The sequence below is a fragment of the Lissotriton vulgaris genome, chromosome 4_1 (assembly GCF_964263255.1).
Source record: "Lissotriton vulgaris chromosome 4_1, aLisVul1.2, whole genome shotgun sequence".
NCBI classification, from domain to species: domain Eukaryota; kingdom Metazoa; phylum Chordata; class Amphibia; order Caudata; family Salamandridae; genus Lissotriton; species Lissotriton vulgaris.
In genome coordinates this window covers 244,877,895-244,900,147 of record NC_141691.1, presented here as the reverse complement: position 1 = coordinate 244,900,147, position 22,253 = coordinate 244,877,895, and the positions used below count along the sequence as shown (strand labels likewise).

At 46.2% G+C, this 22,253-nt stretch overlaps 1 protein-coding gene across 12 annotated transcripts in view; it reads left to right on the top strand.

Annotated features, from left to right (window-relative positions):
* Positions 1-22,253, top strand: part of MTMR1 (myotubularin related protein 1) — a 449,026-nt gene that overhangs the window by 202,610 nt on the left and 224,163 nt on the right. For all 12 annotated transcript variants that reach the window (XM_086918594.1, XM_086918596.1, XM_086918593.1 and 9 more), the window contains one exon: positions 10,119-10,268. In XM_086918594.1, coding sequence (XP_086774720.1) covers positions 10,119-10,268 — 150 coding nt within the window. The remainder of the gene's footprint in view (positions 1-10,118; positions 10,269-22,253) is intronic.

The following is a 22,253-nucleotide window of genomic DNA, read 5'->3' as shown; positions in this document are numbered from 1 at the left end:
AAGTGGGAGGATGGTATAAGAACCACAACTCGTGTCAAGACCATGTTCAGACGACGTAGAAGTGCTGGGGACCCAAGGTGAGAGACTAGGAGCCCCATAGAGAGCGTGTGCAGTGTGTGAACACGATCATGTGCTCCTTACGAGTCTATGTGCAAGTCACGTTGGAATTTTAAAGATTAAAGACCCTTCCCAGTGAACCTGAAGAAACCCAGTGGAATACAGAAGGTTGGAGAGCCACCCCACCCATGGATACCATGATACCCAAGTTACGTATCCCAGGGAAGCTGGGTGCATAGGTGTAAAGTGGCGTCGGAAACTGCAGTCGAACTCAATGGAGGACTTCAGGAAAGTGCCGCTGCTGGAAGAGGAGAAAGTGTCCAGAGGAATCCAAACGTGGATTCTGGAAGAAGAGTACCTGAAAGCAGAGTAGACAGTGTCTGTGTCACTCTGGAGTGACCAGGAGACTAGGAAGAAGGATGCCCTCCGATGTAGGTGCTTCAGGAATGATGACAGTGACCTTGACTCTGCAGCTGCGAGGTCCAGGCGACGGTGTGGCTGAAGATTGTGATACAAGAAGTTGCCGGAGGTTGGGGCTACTTGGAGCCCAATGAATTTGTCGCAGAGTTGTCAACAAGCATTTGTACTATCAAAAGTATGCAGTACAGAGGGGTTCGGTTAATGCAGCCCCCACGAGGGATTCTGACTCTGATTTGGAGCAAGGGCAGCTCGGGCATCGAGAGACGTAGATAACCACCACCTGTGTTATTAAACCCTTCGGGGTCCGCAGGAGCTCGGAATCAGCAGACCGGTCAGCAATGTTGAGGTGCCTGTGGATGCAGGGATGGGACTCCTTCACTTCAAGGGAGATTATCTTCAAGTGTCTTGGATGCTCCACAGGTCCTGCACGGATCCTGTATGGTGCACAGGCACAGACACAGACGATGTAGCAGACTGAAAGGAAGATGAAGTCAGGCCCAAACGAAGTTTGGCAAAGTCCAGAGGGCCCAGACTGTAGAAGGTTAGTGGTTTCAGTTCTGAATTTTGTCCGCAACGAATCTAGGGACCTACACCCAGGTAAGCCCTTAACCCCTTCACTGCTAGGCCTTTTCCCCCCTCTGCTAAGCCTTTTCTTGGCTATTTGGGGTAATGCGCGCTTAGGCCCCTGTAACTTTTTGACCACATAAGGTATCCACGCAAATTTTGCGTCCTTTTCTTCCAATGTCATGGGGATTCTAAAGGTACCCAGGGTTTGTAGATTCCCTTGGAGGGGTCCCAGAAATTTGCCAAAATACAGCAAAACATTTTTTTTTCTGAAAAATGGGAAAAATTGGCTACAAATGAAAGCCTCTGGGGTTTTCCCTGCAAATGTTATCAAAAATGGGTGTGTGGGGCTGAAATAACCATTTTCCCAGCATTTAGGGAATGGCAGACTTTTGTCATAAAACCAACATTTTTTACCCAGTTTTGGCATTTTTCTGGGATTTAGCCTATTTTTCCTGGAGAGCTATACATTTTAGAAAAGTAGACAACATTCTGAATTCAGCAAGGGGTCATTTGTGTAGATCCATCAAGGTTTCTTTATAGAAACTAATAGTTAAATATTGGAAAAATTGAAAATAACAGCCTTTTGTGTCAACATTTTCACCTGTAACTTCTTGTAATTATGACAGCTCTTTGAAAGCAATATACTGTTACATCCGCTGGACTTTCCTGGTTGTGGGGACATATAGGACTTGTAGGTTCACCAAGAACCAGACGAACCCAGAGTCAAAAACTGAGTAGCTATTAGCAATGACTTTTTATTATGTACCGGGTATATAGCAACTATTGTGTGAAAATGTATACATGGAAAAATCGGTATGAAAGACACCTATGTATTTCTGAAATGGGAACAAATTATAGAGTTTAGAAACAGTACATATGTGCACCTTTTCGAAATTGGGAATACTCATACTAGCTGTCTTTCATTTGGAAGGCAGAAATGCATCAAAAATCAATAGGTAACAACAGTCACTTTACTAATCTGAGTTACCCTAAGTCTCCTGATAAAAATGGTACCTCACTTGTGTGTGTAGGCATAGTGTCCACAACCGGAAAGGGCACAAAACCCAACACACCACATTTTCACAATGAAAAATTGCCCTTTTTTTACGAAATGTGTAGCTGTCCTATTTGAACGCTAGCTCTGCCGGCACCTAGGGAAACCTAGCAAACCTATACCTTTTTGAAAAGTAGACCCCCAGGGGAATCCAGGAAGGGGTGACTTCACTGCCTCCCACCAGGTTATGTTACCCAGAATCCCTTGCAAACCTAAAAAATTGTCAAAAAAGCCACATTTTCCCCACATTTCTGTGGTGGAAAGTTACGGAATCTGCGTGGATCCACAAGTTTCTACCCACCCCGCGTTCTCCAAAGTCTTACCAGAAAAACGGTACCTCACTTGTGTGGGTCGGCCTAGTGCCCGCGACAGGAAACGGCGCAAAACGCAAAATGGTCACACCTCAATTTGGCAGTGAAAAATGACCCTTTTTTGCAAAGTGCCTAGCTGTGGTTTTTTAACCCTAGCTCTGCCGACACCTAGGTAAACCTAGCAAACCTATACATTTTTAAAAACTAGACCCCCAGGGGATTCCAGGATGGGGTGCTTTCCCTGCCTACCATCAGGTTCTGTTACCCAGAATCCCTTGCAAACCTAAAAAATTGTCCAAAAAAATACATTTTTCCTACATTTATGTGGTGGAAAGTTCTGGAATCTGCGTGGATCAACACATTTCCACCCACCCCGCGTTCCCCAAAGTCTTCCAAGAAAAATTGTACCTCACTTCTGTGGGTCAGCCTAGTGCCCGCTACAGGACGCGGCTCAAAACGCAACGTGGTCTCACCTCAATTTCACAGTGAAAAATGACACTTTTTTGGCCAAGTGCCTAGCTGTAGTTTTTGAACCCTAGCACTGATGGCACCTAGGGAAACCAAGCAAACCTATACATTTTTTAAAACTAAACACTCAGGGGAATCCAGGATGGGGTGACTTGACTGCCTCCCACTAGGTTCTGTTACCCAGAATCCCTTGCAAACCTAAAAAATTGACACAAAAATATATTTCTCCACATTTCTGTAGTGGAAAGTTCTGGAATCTGCGTGGATCCAGAAATTTCCACCACCCCGCCTTCCCCAAAGGCTTACGAGAAAAATGGTACCTCACTTGTGTGGGTTGGCCTAGTGCCCTCGTCAGGAAACGGTGCAAAACTCAATGTGGTCATACCTCAATTTCACAGTGAAAATGACCCTTTTTTGGCAAAGTGCCTAGCTGTACTTTGTAAATCCTAGCTCTGCCGGCACATAGGAAAACCTACCAAACACACACATTCCTGGAAAGTAGACACCAGGGGGCTTCCAAGGAGGTATGGCTTGCGTGGATCCCCGAACGTTTCCTTACCCAGAATCCCTTGCAAACCCCAATTTTAGCTGAAAAAATCAGTTTTGTTCACACATTTTTGTGTGGGAAAGTGTGGCTTCACCGGGCTCCCACAAATTTCCCACCCCCCCATCTTTCCCCCAGTTCTCCCGATAAAAATGGTGCCTCACTTGTGTGGGAGGCACAAGTAGCTGCGGCAGGCAAGGGCCCAAAACGTAGTGAGGCGACATCAAAATTGCCTATCTCAAAACCACCTGCTTTTGCAAGGGGGGTCACCTGGATTTTTGGCCCCGTGCTCAGCGGCCATCTAGGTAAATCTACCAAACCCACACATTTCTGAAAACGAGACACCCGGGGGCTTCCAAGGAGGTATGGCTTGCATGGATCCCCCAACGTTTACTTACCCAGAATCCCTTGCAAACCTCAATTTTAGCTGAAAAAATCATTTTTTCACACTTTTTTTGTGTGGGAAAGTGTGGGCTCACACAAATTTCCTACCACCCAGCGTAACCCCAGGTCTCCCGATAAAAATGGTGCCTCACTTGTAGGGGAGGCCAAAGTACCTGCGACATGCAAGGGCACAAAACTTTTTGAGGTAACACATACTCTGCCACCCAAAGAGAGCAAAAATGGCCACAATCATCTGCCCATAAAGAGGAGCGACCCATGTCCAAGGGGTGGCTCCCCAAGATGAAAATAAACCCTGGTACCCTAGTGGCCCTACAAAAAAACAAAAATCTGCCATACTGCCCCTCAAGGTGATACCAAAGGGATTGATGGACGGAGCGCTTGAGCAAATCTAACACTGGCCCCCGTCAATTTATCTTGGTTTAATCCATCATCATTGTTTAGCTCACTCCACCACCCCAGTTCAGACATGGTCATATGCAAATCAGACTCACCCTGTGCACTTTGATTGCCCTAAGTTGGCAGGATTTGCCCAGACTTGGTTCCCTTGCTTACTTTGCCACTGGACTCAAGATAGCCTGGCTGATGACGGCTGGTTAGCTAGAAACCGGTCCCAGGATGATTGTTTCCGGGCCAGGGAAGATATGGCTTGGCAGTTCGGGCTGGACTGTTCCCATGAGGCACAGGGTCAGACTAATTTGCATATGGCCATGTTTGAACTGGGGTGGTGGAGTGAGCTACAGCGTGATGATGGATTAAAGTATGATGATGGATTAAACCAACCAAAACCTAACATCATGGGCATACTAAAATGGCCCCCAAAGGGGGGTGACCCTTGCCCAAGGGGCCACTCCCCAGTACATTTATTACATTAGCCTAGTGGGTCGATTTTTTTAAATAAAATTAGAACTACCCCACCCCCCCAGGGGGGAGACAAAGGCAAAATATATGCCCCAAAAAGCGGAGTGACCCTTTCGCAAGGGGTCACTCCCCACTACATTTATTCAGTTGGCCCAGTGTGCCGAATACATTTTTTGAAATTTAAATCTCCCCCCCGACCCCCAGGGGGGCAAACAAAGCAAAGATGATGGCCCCCAAAAGGGGAGCTCCCAAAACAAAACAAACATAAACAAACTCTGCCTCCCCCCTCCCCTCAGGGGGGCAGACAAAGCCTGTGATATTGCCCCCAAAAGGGGAGCAACGCTTGCCCAAGGGGCTGCACCCCCAACCAACAAACACTGGCCAAATGCGCTAGTGGGCATTCCTGCTGCACGATTGCACGTTCGTGCAGCAGGAATGCATCAAAGAGGCATCGAGGGAAAGGAAAACCCTTTCCTTTCCCCCGATGCCTCTTTTGTTTAAATCCCCCCCTCACCAGCCCCAAAACGTACCTCTTTCTTCACCGACGCGCAGGAAGCAAATGGCTTCCTGCGCGTTGGTAAACAAAGGGAACCTCCAATAACGTCAGCGCGGCTCGCGCGCTGACGTCATTGATGACGTGGAGGGGGGCGGGGTTCCCCGCAACAAATTTAAAGATCGACTGCCCACGGGGGGATCGCCAGTGCTTCCCTCGTGGGTGGGTGTCATGACGAGCTGGGCTCGTCATGAGCACACGGGGACTGTGTGACATGACGAGCTCAGCTCGTCATGAGCACAGAAGGGGTTAAGTACACGAAGGAGAGGGTTGGGAAGTTTCAGGGGACCATCCCAGGGGAGGGCCTGGACAGAGGGGAGGTTACTCCCATGTTATTTTGCACCACAGTGGGAGACAACGGCTTCCAGGACTGGTTTGAACTGGACTATGCACAGGGACACCAAATGTGCCCCTTATGCAGACTTTCAGGCACTGGCAAAGGTACCCACCCAGCCCTAATACACTAAATCCGGTCACCTCCCTGTGACAGAATGCCTATTTTTCTGCCTTTCCCTGCTCCAGCTTGGCTTAGCAGCAGGAGGGCAGAAATGTGTCTCTGGTCGGCCGCAATCATTTTGTGCTGTCTGGGACTAGAAGGCTGGTACCGGGAACACCCAGAGCCTAATGGATGGCTCTTCCATTGCTTGGAATCATACCTCCCACACCGTTTACGGTGTGGGGGTCTGATTCTAACATGTTTGATACCGAACATGATAGGATTTGTTGCAACCGTTTTCGGAATGGTCACTCAATGCCCGTCTATGTACTATATGGTTGCTTCACTGACAACCCGGGAGAATGGACTCCGTAAGCTGCAGGGGTGTCCTGCTCATGCAGGGTCACCCTCTCACTTAGAACCAAGTACCCTGCCCTCAGGATTATAAAGGCCTGCTAGAGGGGTGACTTATAGGTTTTAAGTTCAGTGACCCTTTAATATAGTAAACCTATATCTCCACCAACTTACACAGGCTGCAATGGCAGGCCTGTAGTTCAATTTTGAATGGTCTCTCATGGGTGGCATAATATATCCTGCAGCCTATGGGAGACCTCTGGGGTACCTATTCCCTGGTACATGGTTACCATATACTAGGGACTGACAAGGTTACCCCAGTATACAATCTGGTGGTGTACATAAGTACATAACACAACAGTTTAAGAAGAAAGCAAATAGACTGGAGTCCTGATTACCAGGATCCTAATCAGACTAGTCAAAAACAGTATCAGATCAGTAAAAGGTTGGGGGAACCATAAAAAGCAGATCCTACTGTCCTACAAGTGGCTACTGGCTGGCACCTATGGTGGCGCTCCCCTCCCAGAGATACTTATGCGGGGAGCCAAGATTCCCAAAAAGTACCTATATATAATGCGGCACATGGCGGAGGTGTGTGAGGCCACGGTCAGGAGGGGGGTTTGGCACACACCTTATGACATGCAATTTTGGTTCATAAAACCCTTCAAAAGGGTAGTGGCATCTATGTCAGTCTGAAAATGGAGGGAAAGAGGATGCCTCACAATGGGAGATCTTAATTTGCAATGGGCAGTTTCTATTGAGAGAGGAATCTGCGACCGCCTTTAACTTAGGAACTGGGCAGTTTCTCGAATAACGGAAGATATCGGCCGTTGTCCGTGAGTTATGGTGCTCATTTCCTGAGGAGTCCCCTAGTACATCGGTACTAATGACACTGTTATGTGTGACAGGAGGACCACGACTAATTTCACACATTTAAAGAGCACTTCGCGATGATCTTCCATGGCGTCCTTCCAGTGCATATAAGATGGGAGGCGGTGCTTGGCAAACCTATATCAAGCTGGGGGTGGACGAAGATAAGAGAAGGGGTACGAAGGGTGTGCTTTACCGCACGATGCAAGTTAGTACAGCACAAAGTGGTGCGCCAATTACATCTAACCCCGCAGACTATAAGTAAAATATACCCGGGACGCCCAGACACATGTCCTAGATGCAGTGAATCAGAAGCTCACTTTATACTTATGATGTGGGCATGCCGAACATTAACACAATACTGGGAGAGTGTACTGGACAATTCCTAAGAACATATGAGCCGTGCCTTTGGGCTTACTACACACTCCTGAAGAAAAAACTAAGCAGGAGGTTTGTGTTCCTATGGTTGGCATTAGCAAAAAGACGAGTGGCAATCTCTTGGATGACTCCGGTCCCGCCTCTCATGGATAGATCGGTGAAGATAAAGGCTAATGGTCGCAGCAGAGTTAATTCCGATGAAACAGGTTAGAAAGGATGAAAATCTCAAGGATGGTGTACATTAATAAATGTACTAAATGAAGACCGAGATAATGGAAGGAAGGGAAGGGACAGGTGTACATAGTACGAATCTTATTATTTAAACTGTTGCATTAAATGCAAATGCCAATAAAACAATTTAAAAAACAATCATCAGAAATGCAGTAGGTCTCGCATTTTTTGGAGTTAGAGCTACTGGCATAGCTCAACAGCTACCAGACAAAAATTGCCACTTTGTAAGTGCCGAACAAACCATTGCTCTGTGAGAAGGCCTGAAAACATATAACGATGTTGATAACGTGCAAAATAAAAAGGCGGACCAAGAGGAACCGCGGACGTATTTGGATGGCCAATGCAAGCAAACAATGAGTGAAATCGTGTGGGAGTGACCCAAGCATGGAAAGGCAGGAGAATCTGATCCAATGCACCAATAAAAAACCCTTATTTCTAAATGGGACAACCACGAACAAATGGCAATTCATGAGCATGCCAAAAGCCGAGAGAGGAGATGATAACAACAGGTCTTGCAGACAGCGGAATGGTGCTGCCTAGTCTCGACCGAAAAATTCTGAAAAAATACTAAAATGTAATAAATAATTTAAGAATAAAACAACAAAAATTCAATCAGTAGAACCGGAGATTTGCAATTTTAAACATTTGAAGTGAAAATAGTGTAAAAAAGCACAAAGCGACAACTGTAGTAATCTGGTCGAGCTGGACCGGAACAAAGTCACAAGTTCAGGCAAAAGGTAGCAAGTTAAGCCTGCTGGACAAGTGTGCCTTAAATCCTAATTGTAGAGCATTGCGAGATCCTGTGTTGAGGATACCTTTGACGACGATCTTGCAATTCTTAGGCCTGCGTCGAAGATGCATTGCACAGCGGCTGATGTATTGCATTGTGGGGCATGGGATTGAGTCCTGTGTCGTCGTCGAGGAAGGGCCTGTGATGCGAAGACCTGCATCAAGGATGCAGGCCGCAGTAGCAGTTCCGAAGCGACTGTGGGCTGCTATGTGAAATCCTGCGTCGGGGATTTAGCGTGCAGCTGTTCCAATGTGGAGTTCTGTGAGGTGATGTGTCGTGCTGCGTCTCCGATGCAGAGTTTTAGGAGGTGATGCATCGTGCCGTGTCGATTCTGCTGGGACCACAGTTGGGCTGGCAGAGCAGCTTGAAGCCCACTTCTAAGGGTCCAGGACTGGGGTGGCACCACTTGGGAGGGTAGGACTCACTGCTGGCAGAGTCCTAGTGTTCTGTACAAGGTTGTTGGAACCTATTCTGTCCCTGAGCTTCTGATCAGGAGGCCAGCCAACCAGTCTTTGGAGTCATTCTGGTGGTCTTCAGTTGAAGATGCAGGGCCACTCCTTCTCAATCAGGCAGGACAGGAGGGCAGCAGAGTGGCAGTCCTCCTTGCAGCAAAGCAGTGCAGCAGTCCTACTTCTGAGTCTTCCACAAGTCCAAATCTGTACTGAAGAGCTTGGTCTCGGGGACTATTATTTGTATCTGGTGCCCCTTTAAAGTAGGAGAAGATTCTGGAGGTCTCCATCCCCCTGAGGTGTCAGGGGGCCAGGGCTCCCTGCCCTGGCCCCCTGAGTGACAAAAGGCTAGTAACAAACCCTTTGTGAGTGTGTCCAGGCAAAGCCTTTGTGATGTGCAAGTGTGGCAGGTGACAGCTCCTCCTCCTTGTTAAGTTAGAGTGGCCCATCATGCCAACACCTAGCCTTCCTTTGTCTCACTGTCTGGGAGCAATACACAAATATCATCTACACCTAGTTATGTGCCCCAAGGACAGGCTATAGGCATCAAATGGTTATAACAAGAAAATGCCCACTTTCTAAACTTAAACAGGAAAGCTGTAAATTAGGTAGGTATCCAGTCCCGGGAGGCACTATTTGATACAGAATTTCATGTAATAAACACTTTTGACTTTGTTTTTAACAGTTTCTGCCATACTTTTATTCAAATGTTTACATTCTTTGTTATTCCAACCAGCATACTTCCACGTAACATGTAAATAGAAGCGTGCACAAATATTCACAGACTATTTGTTCCTCATCTGTGATCAGCCTGCCTCTTTCTGCAGTTCATATGTATCTGCCTTATTATTTTACTCTCCTGCTTGCTGTGACCACACCAGTAACAACTATGCAGCAAGTTACACAGTGACATTGTACAAATACTGTCGGTGGATTTGAGAATTCCTTTGTTTGTATTCATTAGCACTTTAAAATCTGACTTGTTTGCTTTGCCAGTGCTTGCTTTTCATTTACCCCCAGTTATTTTAATGTAATGGTGATATCGTCTACTGCTCAAACATTTGGAGCGTGTGTGTCTTATCTGGTTGTGATATAGATATTACAGACATGTAAGCAACTATGTTGTATCGCTTAACTTCTGAAACGTCACATTACTTTTTATTTGATACACTTTATTTAATTAACGATTTAAGCACCAAATTATATTGTGCATTTGCAGCCTTCAGGGTCTTTGTCCGTTCAATTTTGTGAATCTATTCAAAATATTGCAGTCCTTCTTTCCAAGACTGGAATAGGAATTATGGCAGTACATAATATACAAATATGTGGAAACAGATTATTGTTTTTCATAAGTGTTTTTTCCTTGTTTGTAGGGTTTACCCAACGAGAGCTGGAAAATAACAAAAATCAACAGCACCTACGAGTTTTGTGATACTTATCCTGCTAGTTTTGTTGTACCAACTAGTGTAAAAGATGATGACCTTTCTAAAGTTGCGGCTTTCAGAGCAAAAGGACGAGTACCAGTGAGTGATAGAATTCATTTTAAAAATAAATGTGTGCATTATTTTACTTTTTCCGGAATTCATCTTGGAAGCCAATTTATGAGTTCCCTGTAATCGTACTCTTCGAAATTTAAAGTGCCGTGAGATCTTGGGATTAGCTTGAGATAGGTAATTGTGAGAGCTTGAGCTAGGTAATTGTTTTGTAAACCTTAAAGTGTTAAAAAAAACATGGTATAAACATCATGAATTCCAACGTGAAGGCAGTCATTGTTGGGGAAATAGTTGAAAATAGTTTGTATTTCCTGGTAGCACTGCATGTTGAAGATTATTATATTCTTTAAGGAATAATGGACTTTAGTCGATTTAATTTATGATAGATTCTCAATGCTACTTTACAGTCTTTTATTGGTCGTACGCATTGAAAAAAAGAGACTTCACTGAGAAATCCCCTCTTTTTGTGTGATCACCTCGATTGTTTTGCCGACTGATGTAGATTGTTTATGAACTTGGAACACTAGGGCATTGCTGTCCAGGCCCCAGTAAATCTACTAGGGCATCTGAGACATGGCATGATTGGCTAACTCCTAATTAACATATTTAACTTTCCAGTGAGGTGGTAGTATGCGGTGCAGGAAAATACACCAGTGACATGGAAAGTTAAATGTCACTGTGGCCTCCATCACATGTTGTGTCTTCCGATAGTCTGACAAATAATACAAGGCTTCAGACTTGCCTGCGTAGTCTGACTGCTGCAGCTTTTAAATATGCAGTCAAACTTGTCAAATTAACCCCTTTGACCTAGATAGAACCCTGCTTTTAAATATTAAATAAGTCACCCCTAAGTTGGCCTTGTGGTTTTTATTTATAAAAAATGTAAGTCAGTGGTGAAGTCAAACTTTCAAAAATATATAGGTAAATTAACTTTTAAAAAGTTAGACTTTGTTTGCCTGTAGGCTAAGTAGCAGTAGCCTGCTTGCAGCTTGCACCTGTCAGTGTGTCTCCTTAATGAGGTTTGAAAACAGCTCTAAGAACAGAAAAAGCGTTTGCAATGCAATCTGTCTTCCATTTGTGAGAGTTAGAGCTATTGGCGTTGTAAATGACAATGTCTTTTACCCATGTGGTTAGATTTGGAGTGGAGTGGATGTATGTGGTTTGGGGTGGATGTATGTGGTTTGGGGTGGATGTAAGTGGTTTGGAGTGGAATGATGTTGTTTGGAGTGGAATTGTTAGTTATGGATTGTGTGGTGTGTAGTGTATGTGTGTGGTGGAATTATTTGGCAAGGTGAATAGATAGGGGCGAGAGCTGCACAGAATAGATAGAAAGGAAGATAGAGGGACAGGTAGTTTGTGCACGAAGTGATAAATGAACTTCGGACAGAGGAGCAGAAAGAGTGTGTGAGTGAGAGAAAGAAGAGAAGAGCAGGTCACAGACTCTTAAAAAGGGTGTGCATGTGTACGCAGACGACAGAGACAAAGGAGAGGGTGGGTTTAAAGGATGGACATTTTTTAAAAGGCACAGGAAAAAACTGTGATCGAAGACCTGAAGTGAACCTAGAGGAGAGAGGGGGAAGAGTGTGTGAGAGAGAGTATGGGAGAGAGAGAGAGTGATACGAGTGGGAGATGTACAAAAAAGGAGGGGAGGAGAGAGGTGGGGCAGTAAACAGGTCGAGAAGGTACAGGAACGTAGCATGTGTGAGCAGGCAGTAAAGAGATCAAACTGGGAGTGTGAGGGAGGGATGAGAGGGGACAGTGGAATTGCGAGATGAGACTGGGAGTGTGAGGGAGAGATGAGAGGTTCAGAGGGTGTGCGGGGGAGAAATGACAGATGGTACTGGAATTGTTTGTTGTGGAGTTGTGTAGTGGAAATATGTGGCATGGTGTGCTGTGGAATTATGTGGATAGTGATTGAATGTTATTAACTGTTTTGGAATTATGTAGAGAGATTGTGTGTTATAGAGTTAATTATGGCAAAGGGTATTGTGTATTGTGGAGTGGCATGTGGTGAAATTGGATTATGTGGTCTGCTGTTACATCTTGTGGCATAATGTTGAAATCTGTGGTGTGTATTTGAGGATTGTGGTGTGTTGTGGAATTGTGTTGTATAGTTAAAATAAGTAGTGTGGTGTGAAACTATGTGGTGTGTATTGGTAATGTGTGGAGTTGAATTGTGTAGCGTGGAACTGTGTGGCAATAAGTGAAATTATGCTTATTGGAATTGTCATGGTGTGTAGTACATGTATGTGGTTTACTGGTATCTGGCATAAAGTGCATTTATGTGGACTGTTTTTATGTTGTATCGAATAGACCATAAATATGTGGAGTGTAATTATGTGTCACAGAATGGTATTGTGTGCAGCGTAATCATGTTGTGTAGTGCAGAATTGTGTGGCATTTAATTGTGTAGCGTGTGGAATTACGTGGGATTGTTTGTAGTGGTATTATGTGGGGAGAGGATATAGCCTTACATCTAGAGCAGTCGACCTCAAAGCTGGGGAACCAAGTTTGACTCTCAGCAACAACGCTCAACATCCTGTGATTCTGGGCAAATCATTAATCTCCCCATGCCTAACAAAAAAGAAATGTATGTGTCTGTCCGTAACGAAACTGGTGCTCATGTAAAGTGCTCTGATACCTGATATCTTTGGGTCTAGTTTGTGCTACATAAAACTTTTTTCTTTTTTAAATCTGACATGGTGTGGCATTGTATTATAAGGTGTAGAATTTTGTGGCTTGTTGCGAAGTGGAATTTATTTTGTGGAGTGTAATTATGTGTTTTGAGATTTTGTGAAGCTACGTGGAGTGTAAATATGTGGCGTGAAATTAAGGTTGAAGTGGCATTATGTGCAGTGGAACTATGCTGAGTTGAATTGTGTTGTGTGGAGTGTTATATGGTTCGAAGTGGAGTGAATTATGTTGCATAGTGGTATTATGTGAACTGGAATTTTGTGGCATGGAGCACAATTGAATTATGTTGAGTTTATTTTATTGTTTTTTTTTATTATGTTGCATGGAGTGGAATGATATGGGGTAGAAGTGTGTGTAGTTGAATTGTGTAGCATGTTATTCTGGAATGTTAAATGTTTTGTGTGTAGTGGATTTATGCGGCATGGTTTTGTTTGCTGTGACATTGTTTCGGGGTCACACTCATTTCCGGTGTTGGAGCGGTCTAGCCGCTCAAAGGAACACCTTTTAAAATCGATGGCTGAGTGGACGCGCGCAGTAGGTGTGCCGCTGGCGCAACTAAGGTGAGCCCATCTGTGGCCGTCCACATCCGGCTGGGGCCAGAAACCCTGATCCTTTGGAGCCAGGCCAACTGCAACTATTGATGGACGGAATGCTGAATGATTCAAACATTCTCCCCCATTCAAGACATCTGGGTTAAATCCATCGTTCTTTTGACCACTATGCCACCCATGTTTGGACCCAGCCATATGCAAATTAGTCTTGACCCTGTGCCTCTTGGGAACAGCCTATCAACAAAAAGAAATACAGAGTTCCCCGGGTACAGTCAACTAGAAGACTGTCATTGGCTTCTCTCTAATTAGGTCAAAACAGGTGAGAAAAGTGAGTGTTGTGAACCCTCTCTCGGAATTTATAGGGGTACCTCACACAGGTCGCCGGTTGGACTACATTTGTAATCCCACCCGGCGATCGTCCAGCGTCATCATTGGTACCCTGCCCCTGCGACAGACTGGCGGTGCAATGCCTGTCGGGCAACAATAAATGCTGCTCTTTGGCGGGGATCTTCTATTCCTTCGCCAAAGGGTGTATGGATGTAAGGGGCCTTACGCGAGGGGGTAATGTGTGTTTGTGCAAAAGTGAGCGTGGGTGAGATAAAAAAAAGTCAGTAGAGTCCAAAATGTAAGTTTTTTAATGGTATGGCTCACTGCTTTATTAAAAATATATAAGGGGAATAGAGGCGGAACGCTCAAGGTAGTTAGCCTCATTCAACCCTTAGTGGGTGAATGGTCAACATGTTTCTTGCCACGGGGGCAATTCGTCAGGACCAGAAAGTGCTCATATAATTGCAGGGGGACCCCCAGTGATCAGGGGGCCCAGTATACGACCTGGTAGGTGTCGTATGGCAATCCTTCCTCAGGGCCCTTCCCAGAACTGCATGGGAGAGAGGGGAGAGAAAGGTATCATCAGAGAGAGGCCACAAGCCATTGTGAAAAACGTGGAAAAACTCGCGTTTTGTGACTGTGTAAATAGTACAGTGGGTGGGCATGCCTGTGGTCTGCCTTAGGAGGTAGCATGCTTAGTGATGGCCAACCGGTTTGGCTGAAATCTTGTCATGCAATAAAAACCTTGAAATATCAAGGGCTATCACTGTGCCAATGGCATGCGTGGTTGCGAGTAGTAATTGAGACAACATTTGTGGAGAGAAAAAACAATATCCAAACATTTCTTCGAGAAATTCAAAGAAGGACACTAGATGGCGTCAGTGTATTGCAGGTGACTAACCCTTAACGTCAACCATATCAAGAGGCCGGGATACTCTAGTGTTGGTGAATGAGGGAGCAATCTTACCCGTATATTTTACTCGGGAGGCTTCCTCGAGCTGACCTGGTGGGGCCAGGACTTGGTGAGAACCACCTGCAAGGAGGAAGCGTCACCGCCAGATTAAAGATAGGCGGTCAGCTAGTCTTACCATCTAACCACTTGGAGCTTGGTCCCGTCGCGGCGCTCCGGAAGGAACGCACGCGGTGGTTTAGAACGGAGCAGTTGTGCCTTACCTTGGAGTTCCTGGCGAAGGGCGTCTAGTCACCTACCCATCCCACTACGGACGATCCCGCAGGTCAGCCGGTAGAACTGTGGTTAACCGGGAGCTCTGTTTAAGACGGATAAGTGTGGCCAATGAGGTGGGGTGGGAGTGGCCAGGGTGTGTTGCCAGGCAATCGGATGCCGGTAGTCGACATCTAAGATTCCCTCGCTCGGTGACGCGGAGGGAAGGAAAAGTAAGTGGCCAAGGCAATCGGATGCCGGTAGTTGACATCTAAGATTCCCTCGCTCGGTGACGCGGAGGGAAGGAAAAGTAAGTGGCCAAGGCGTGTTTGCCAGGCGATGGGATGCCGGTAATAGACATTGAAGAAAGCCCTCACTCGAGGACATGGAGGGAAGGAAAGATGGGCGCCATCTTTGAAGGGGGTGGGGATCGTTAACATGGTATTCATCCTGCTCGGGTGCTGGTATGAGCACTCTTACCGATCTATCCAAGGTAACAATGGATACTAAGATCATTCTGTTTTGTGATTTCAAGCAGTGCCTGGCATAATTAGGACAAAGAGGTCCAGCAATCAGCTATCTGGTGAGCATTGTCCAAGGCACCGCATCGTTAAGGCCGTGTTCGTCAGTATGCAGACGATGTACCCATCTCTGCTCCAGTCTGAACAGGGATTGTTGGTTCATACCTGGTTGGCATTCTAGAACTGTCCACTGTATGTCATCAGTGGTATGTTTGTGTTCCTTACAGTGTTCGTAGAGCCCGGTGTGTGTTTTGGAGCATCGGATGTTACTGTTGTGCTCCATTATACGTTGTTTAACCGGGCGCATCGTCATCCCGATATACAGCAGTCTACAGGGGCACATCAATATATATATACATCTTGAGCTGTTACAATTGGTGTGTTTGTTTAAAGTCCAGACAAAATCTCCTGGAAGTTCGATTGTTTTGCCTTGAATAGTTTGGGGGCATACCACACAGGAGCCACATCTGTAGTGTCCAGTGACAGGGGGAAGATCCCATAGGGTCCTGACTGGTCGAGTTTGTGATTTCTTTGGGCGGGTGTGGATCAATGTGTCCTTAAGGTTGGCAGTCCTTTTGAAAGCAAAACGTGGTCGTGCCAGTGCCATCCCTGTGGAATTCAGAATCCCCCAATGTGTCATCACAGCTTTCTTGATAAATGACGAATGTCTGGTGTAGGAGGTGACACAGGTGATTGTGTCATCTGGTTCTTTGGGGTGTACCTCTAGAAGGGCATCTCTATGGTTGTTCAATGCTCTTTTGAACGATTTCTTCAGCAGCCGGGTAGGGTACCCTCTGTCTTGGAGCTTATGTTGTAGGGTCTGGGCCTCTTGTCTGAAGTCCTGGACGGAGCTACAGTTTCTCCGGATCCTAAGGAATTGCCCGAAGGGCAAATTGTCTCTCAGAGCTTTAGTATGGTGGCTTTGGTAGAGAAGAAGGCTATTTCTGTCCGTGTCCTTCTTGTACAGCGAGGTGGTTATGGCTTCAGATTCTAGATTGATGGTAAGATCAAGAAACGGTATTGATGTCTCCGAGATGGTTCCAGTAAATTTCAGGAAGGGGTCCTGTAAATTGATCCATTCACAGAAGGCTTCACAGCTCGGACGGTCCCCTTTCCAAAAGATGAGGATGTCGTCAATAAAGCGACGCCAGAGGGTGAGATTCTCTCGGTATGGGTTGTGCTCTGGAGGGTAGATGTACTTTTTTTCGAACGAAGCCATGTAAATGCACGCCAGGCTCGGCGCGAAGGTAGAACCCATAGAAGTCCCCCGGACTTGGTGGTATAACTGGGACTCGTACCTAAAAAAGTTCTCGGTCAGGGCGATATGAGCAAGTTCCATAATGAATGCTATTGGTGTTGGGGACAGCCATTCTTCTTCTCTCATCAATGAATCAACTGCTTCCAGAGTCGCTTGTTGCGGAATATTCGTGTATAGTGCCTCCACGTCGAGGGTAAGGAGCAAGTCAGTGTCTTCTCTGCCATCTATGTCTGCGATCAGACGGAGTACATCCCTGGTGTCTTGCAGGTAAGATGGTATCTGCTTGACGTAAGGTTGAAAGAAAGCATCGCAAAATTGCGAAAGTGGTTCTAGTAGAGATCCAATTCCAGAGACAATGGGTCTCCCTGGAACAGGAGAGACGCCCTTGTGTATTTTCGGTAGAGTATAGAAGTAAGGGGTGACAGGATCCGGTGTGACCAAGAAGTCTGCTTCCTTCCTACTAATCCACTCATTAGTCTCCCCCTCAATGACAAGGCCCGTGATGGTGGTTGTTAGTCGTTTGGTTGGATCCTCCAGGAGAGGTCTGTAATGATTGGTGTTTGCCAATTGTCTCCTGCACTCACGATCATAGTCCTCGTAATTCTGTATGACCGTGGCGCCCCCCTTGTCTGCTTGTTTTATGACGATTGACGCGTCTTGACCTAGTTTGTTAGATGCTTGTCGTTCTGCATTTGACAGATTGTGAAAAGTTTTGGTTGGGGGTATGTCCCGCATGCTCCTCAGGACCGCCCGTTCAAAAGTAAGGACTTCGGGTGGTACCATCCCGTCAGTGGGGGTAAAGGTGGAAGGTTTTCTCAGACCTGTGTCGAGATCCGGGGGCTCAGGTTGGTTTTCAAAGAACGCCCGGAGGCGGATTTTCCTAAAAAATTGTTTAAGTTCAATCATCTCTTGGAATGTATCTGGGCTCGGTGTAGGAACAAATCCAAGACCTTTCTCTAGGACTTGCGTTTCGGTTGGTGTCAGGGTTCTATTTGATAGATTGACAATTAAGCTCTTCTCCCCCTGGACGTCGTGCTCCTGGTCTCCATTGCTGCTGGTGCTGGTGTCTGGTCCTGCCACTGTACACCCTTTTGCCCGCCTCGCTTTCGCCCTCTTCCTCTGCCCCAACCTCTGCCTTGAAAAGGTGGCGGATTGGGGGGGTAGAATTGCGGGGGGCCCTGTGGGTAGAAGGGGTACTGCCAGGGGGGTGCCATCTGCGGTGGTCCGTGGAAGGATGGACCTTGATAGTAGCCTTGTGGCCATGCACGTGGTGGTCGGGAATTTTTCGGTGGATATCCACCACTGGAGTCACTGCTATCCGATCCACGTTTGGCATCACTCCCTGAGTTGTCATCGGAGGAATAAGTCTTCTTTTTCCCGTTAAAGTCATCCTTCAAGTAGGGGTAGACTTTTTCTTTCGCAAATTTTGCAATATCTTTCTCGAGTTTGGTTGTTTTTTGTTTCAGTAGAAACTCATGATGATCCGCCATTTCTTGGTTTATTTCCGAGAGTTTGGTCGTGAACGCTGTTTTGTTGTTCTTGGATATGGCATTTTTCATGGTGGCTTCCATGGCGGAGATCTTCTCTTGTAATGCATCCGATAGACGCTTCGCTGTTTGACTGATGAGAAAGAGAAGATCCTTGGTACATTTCCACGAAACTTGACACCACTCTACTTTAAACCGTTTGTCGTCTAGAAATAGTCTCGGAATTATGTTCACAATCAAACCTTGCGGAGCTATATTGCTCCTCAAGTATTCAGTCATCATGATTCCATGGATGGTAATCCTGATGAGTTCCTTTTTCATCTCCGATAGTGTGGACCATTCATCGGAGGAAGCGCCGGATGATGCAGTTGGCGGATTTGTAAGGAGGGATGGCGTCGTTCTTAAGGCCTCGGCTATGGTGTCCTCATTGAAACTAAGTCCAGGGACGTCCTCCATGGTCGTGTAGAGATCCGGATGCGGTGCCAAGGATGTCTGCCGGCCAGAGTAAGGTTATCGTCAGGATGAGTGTGATTCTCCCACTAGAAATGTTGTCTCAGGGTGGTCCAATAGGGCGAGTAATATGTTCGCCACTTGGTAACCTATGTACAAAGGGGTTCCCGTGCACGGGGCACGCAAAGAATTGTATCAACAAGAGGGAACATGGGGTTAGGACAATTGTTAAAGGGGTCCAATGTATATGTCCTGGAAAGACTATCAACAAAAAGAAATACAGAGTTCCCCGGGTACAGTCAACTAGAAGACTGTCATTGGCTTCTCTCTAATTAGGTCAAAACAGGTGAGAAAAGTGAGTGTTGTGAACCCTCTCTCGGAATTTATAGGGGTACCTCACACAGGTCGCCGGTTGGACTACATTTGTAATCCCACCCGGCGATCGTCCAGCGTCATCATTGGTACCCTGCCCCTGCGACAGACTGGCGGTGCAATGCCTGTCGGGCAACAATAAATGCTGCTCTTTGGCGGGGATCTTCTATTCCTTCGCCAAAGGGTGTATGGATGTAAGGGGCCTTACGCGAGGGGGTAATGTGTGTTTGTGCAAAAGTGAGCGTGGGTGAGATAAAAAAAGTCAGTAGAGTCCAAAATGTAAGTTTTTTAATGGTATGGCTCACTGCTTTATTAAAAATATATAAGGGGAATAGAGGCGGAACGCTCAAGGTAGTTAGCCTCATTCAACCCTTAGTGGGTGAATGGTCAACATGTTTCTTGCCACGGGGGCAATTCGTCAGGACCAGAAAGTGCTCATATAATTGCAGGGGGACCCCCAGTGATCAGGGGGCCCAGTATACGACCTGGTAGGTGTCGTATGGCAATCCTTCCTCAGGGCCCTTCCCAGAACTGCATGGGAGAGAGGGGAGAGAAAGGTATCATCAGAGAGAGGCCACAAGCCATTGTGAAAAACGTGGAAAAACTCGCGTTTTGTGACTGTGTAAATAGTACAGTGGGTGGGCATGCCTGTGGTCTGCCTTAGGAGGTAGCATGCTTAGTGATGGCCAACCGGTTTGGCTGAAATCTTGTCATGCAATAAAAACCTTGAAATATCAAGGGCTATCACTGTGCCAATGGCATGCGTGGTTGCGAGTAGTAATTGAGACAACATTTGTGGAGAGAAAAAACAATATCCAAACATTTCTTCGAGAAATTCAAAGAAGGACACTAGATGGCGTCAGTGTATTGCAGGTGACTAACCCTTAACGTCAACCATATCAAGAGGCCGGGATACTCTAGTGTTGGTGAATGAGGGAGCAATCTTACCCGTATATTTTACTCGGGAGGCTTCCTCGAGCTGACCTGGTGGGGCCAGGACTTGGTGAGAACCACCTGCAAGGAGGAAGCGTCACCGCCAGATTAAAGATAGGCGGTCAGCTAGTCTAGTTGACTGTACCCGGGGAACTCTGTATTTCTTTTTGTTGATAGTCTTTCCAGGACATATACATTGGACCCCTTTAACAATTGTCCTAACCCCATGTTCCCTCTTGTTGATACAAACCTCTTGGGAACAGTCCAGCCGAACTGCGAAGCCAGGTCCTCCCTGAACCGGAAACCAGCATCCTGGGATCGGTTTCGGGTATGTTTCCCCTCATCTGCCAGGCTAGCTTGACTCCAGTGGCACAGTGAGCAAGGGACCCACGTCTGGGTATACCCATCCCACTTAGGGCGAAAAGTGTAACTGCAACACTTGATGGACAGAATGCTGAATAATTCAAACATTTCCCAATGCCACTGGAGTCAAGCTTTCCTGGCTGATGAGGGGTGAAACCCTGAAACCGGTCCTAGGATGCTTGTTCCAGTCCAGGGAGGACCTGGCCTGGCAGTTTGGGCTGAACTGTTCCCATTGGGAGCATGGTCAAGACTGATTTGCCTATGGCTGGGCTCAAAGTGGAATGGCATGGGTAGCAAAAAAACGATGGATTTAGGCTAAGACCTCTGTACTGGGGTGAATGTTTGCCATTGTTCCCTTTTAATTGAAGCAAGGGACCCCCAGAATAAACCTGATCTTGGCACCCTTAGCCTCATTTTAACTTACTGCAACGTCTACATCACCTTGACCCCATAGCCGCATTTCACCCATACGGCAGTTGGATAGAAGATCTCCGCCAAAGAGCCCCTCTTAGAGGTGTCGCCCGTTGGGTATTGCACCGCCGACCCAACGAGGAGCACTGCGGATGATGAAGCATGACACCTGCAAGGGTGTGTCAGGCCATTACATCCAACAAAATGGATGCCCATCTGTAGGACTCCACTTAGTTCCTACGACAGCCAAACAACTGAGCGGACCTAACACTCCTTTTTATTAGGAACAGCCCAGTACCTTCTTTGATACTAACAACAATATAGCCTCAGCTTTTTATCAGTGACCTAGGCATACACAACAACTCTGCACTGACTCACATAGCGGGGCATCTTTTGGACCCCATTTTTTCTAACTTAAAAGTTCTGACAATCGCTCCACCTCTTAAATTCTGTTGGTCAGATCACTTTGCGGTGCCTTTCAGAATTAGGGTCCCCCTCTGACCCCTTCTCACGGCCTGCTTTGAAACCCAGAGCCAGGTACTGGTCTAAGCTTAGTATTTCTGAGTTAAATGAGCTGCTTCTTAATACGAAGTCCACCCTTATCTCCCAAATTTCTGTTCACCAATGGCTTACTGAGGCCATTGACACCATCTTGCCACTTACTTCTAAACTGATGTGTAGAACTCACCCTATTGCTCCCTGGTTAACTGACACCCTAATACATGAAAATAAAAGATGTAAAACACTAGAAAGACAATGGCAGAAACTTTATGCTGTAGAGGCCAAGTTTGTGGCAAGTATGTGGCAGCGCAGAAAAAATATCAGTAAATCGGCAATTGCCAAGTACTTTACTGAGCAGATAGACAGCCCTCAACACTGCCAGAAGACTCTCTTTAAGGTGATGAAAGAACTTTCGACTGCTAGTAACATCCTGCCTCCACTCTCTCTTTCACAAAATCAGTGCTACGAGTTAGCCAATGTTTTTCAAGGAAAAGTTGCAGAAATTCACCGCCAATAAGCTGCTGATGCTGCAAAGACGGAGAGCTTCTTGCATTTTGTTGCCCCTCCGAGAAGTCACCAGGAAGTCACTCTTCCTTTCAATAAACCAGAGGAGACCTCCAAAATGAGGGCATGGTCCTTTATGGATCTTGCTTCACTAAAGAATGTCCTGCAATCTATGAATACTTGCTCCCCGCTGGACCCCCGCCCTGTGAAACTCAGACTTTTAGATGACTCAGTTTTAACTGTTATTCTAACGTTTCTTAATATCTCTCTAAGTGAAGGCAACATACCCCAGAATTGGAAGGACGCTCTTATTCTCCCCCTCCTAAAAAAAAGCTGATCTGGACCCTTCCTACTGGTCAAGTTTCTGTCCTATTTCCCTCCTTCCTGTCTTTTCCAAAATCTTGGAAAAGACTGTTAAAATCCACATTTGTTGAGACTCATCTGCTTCGCAGTCTGGTTCAGGGCAGCGCACAGTACCGAA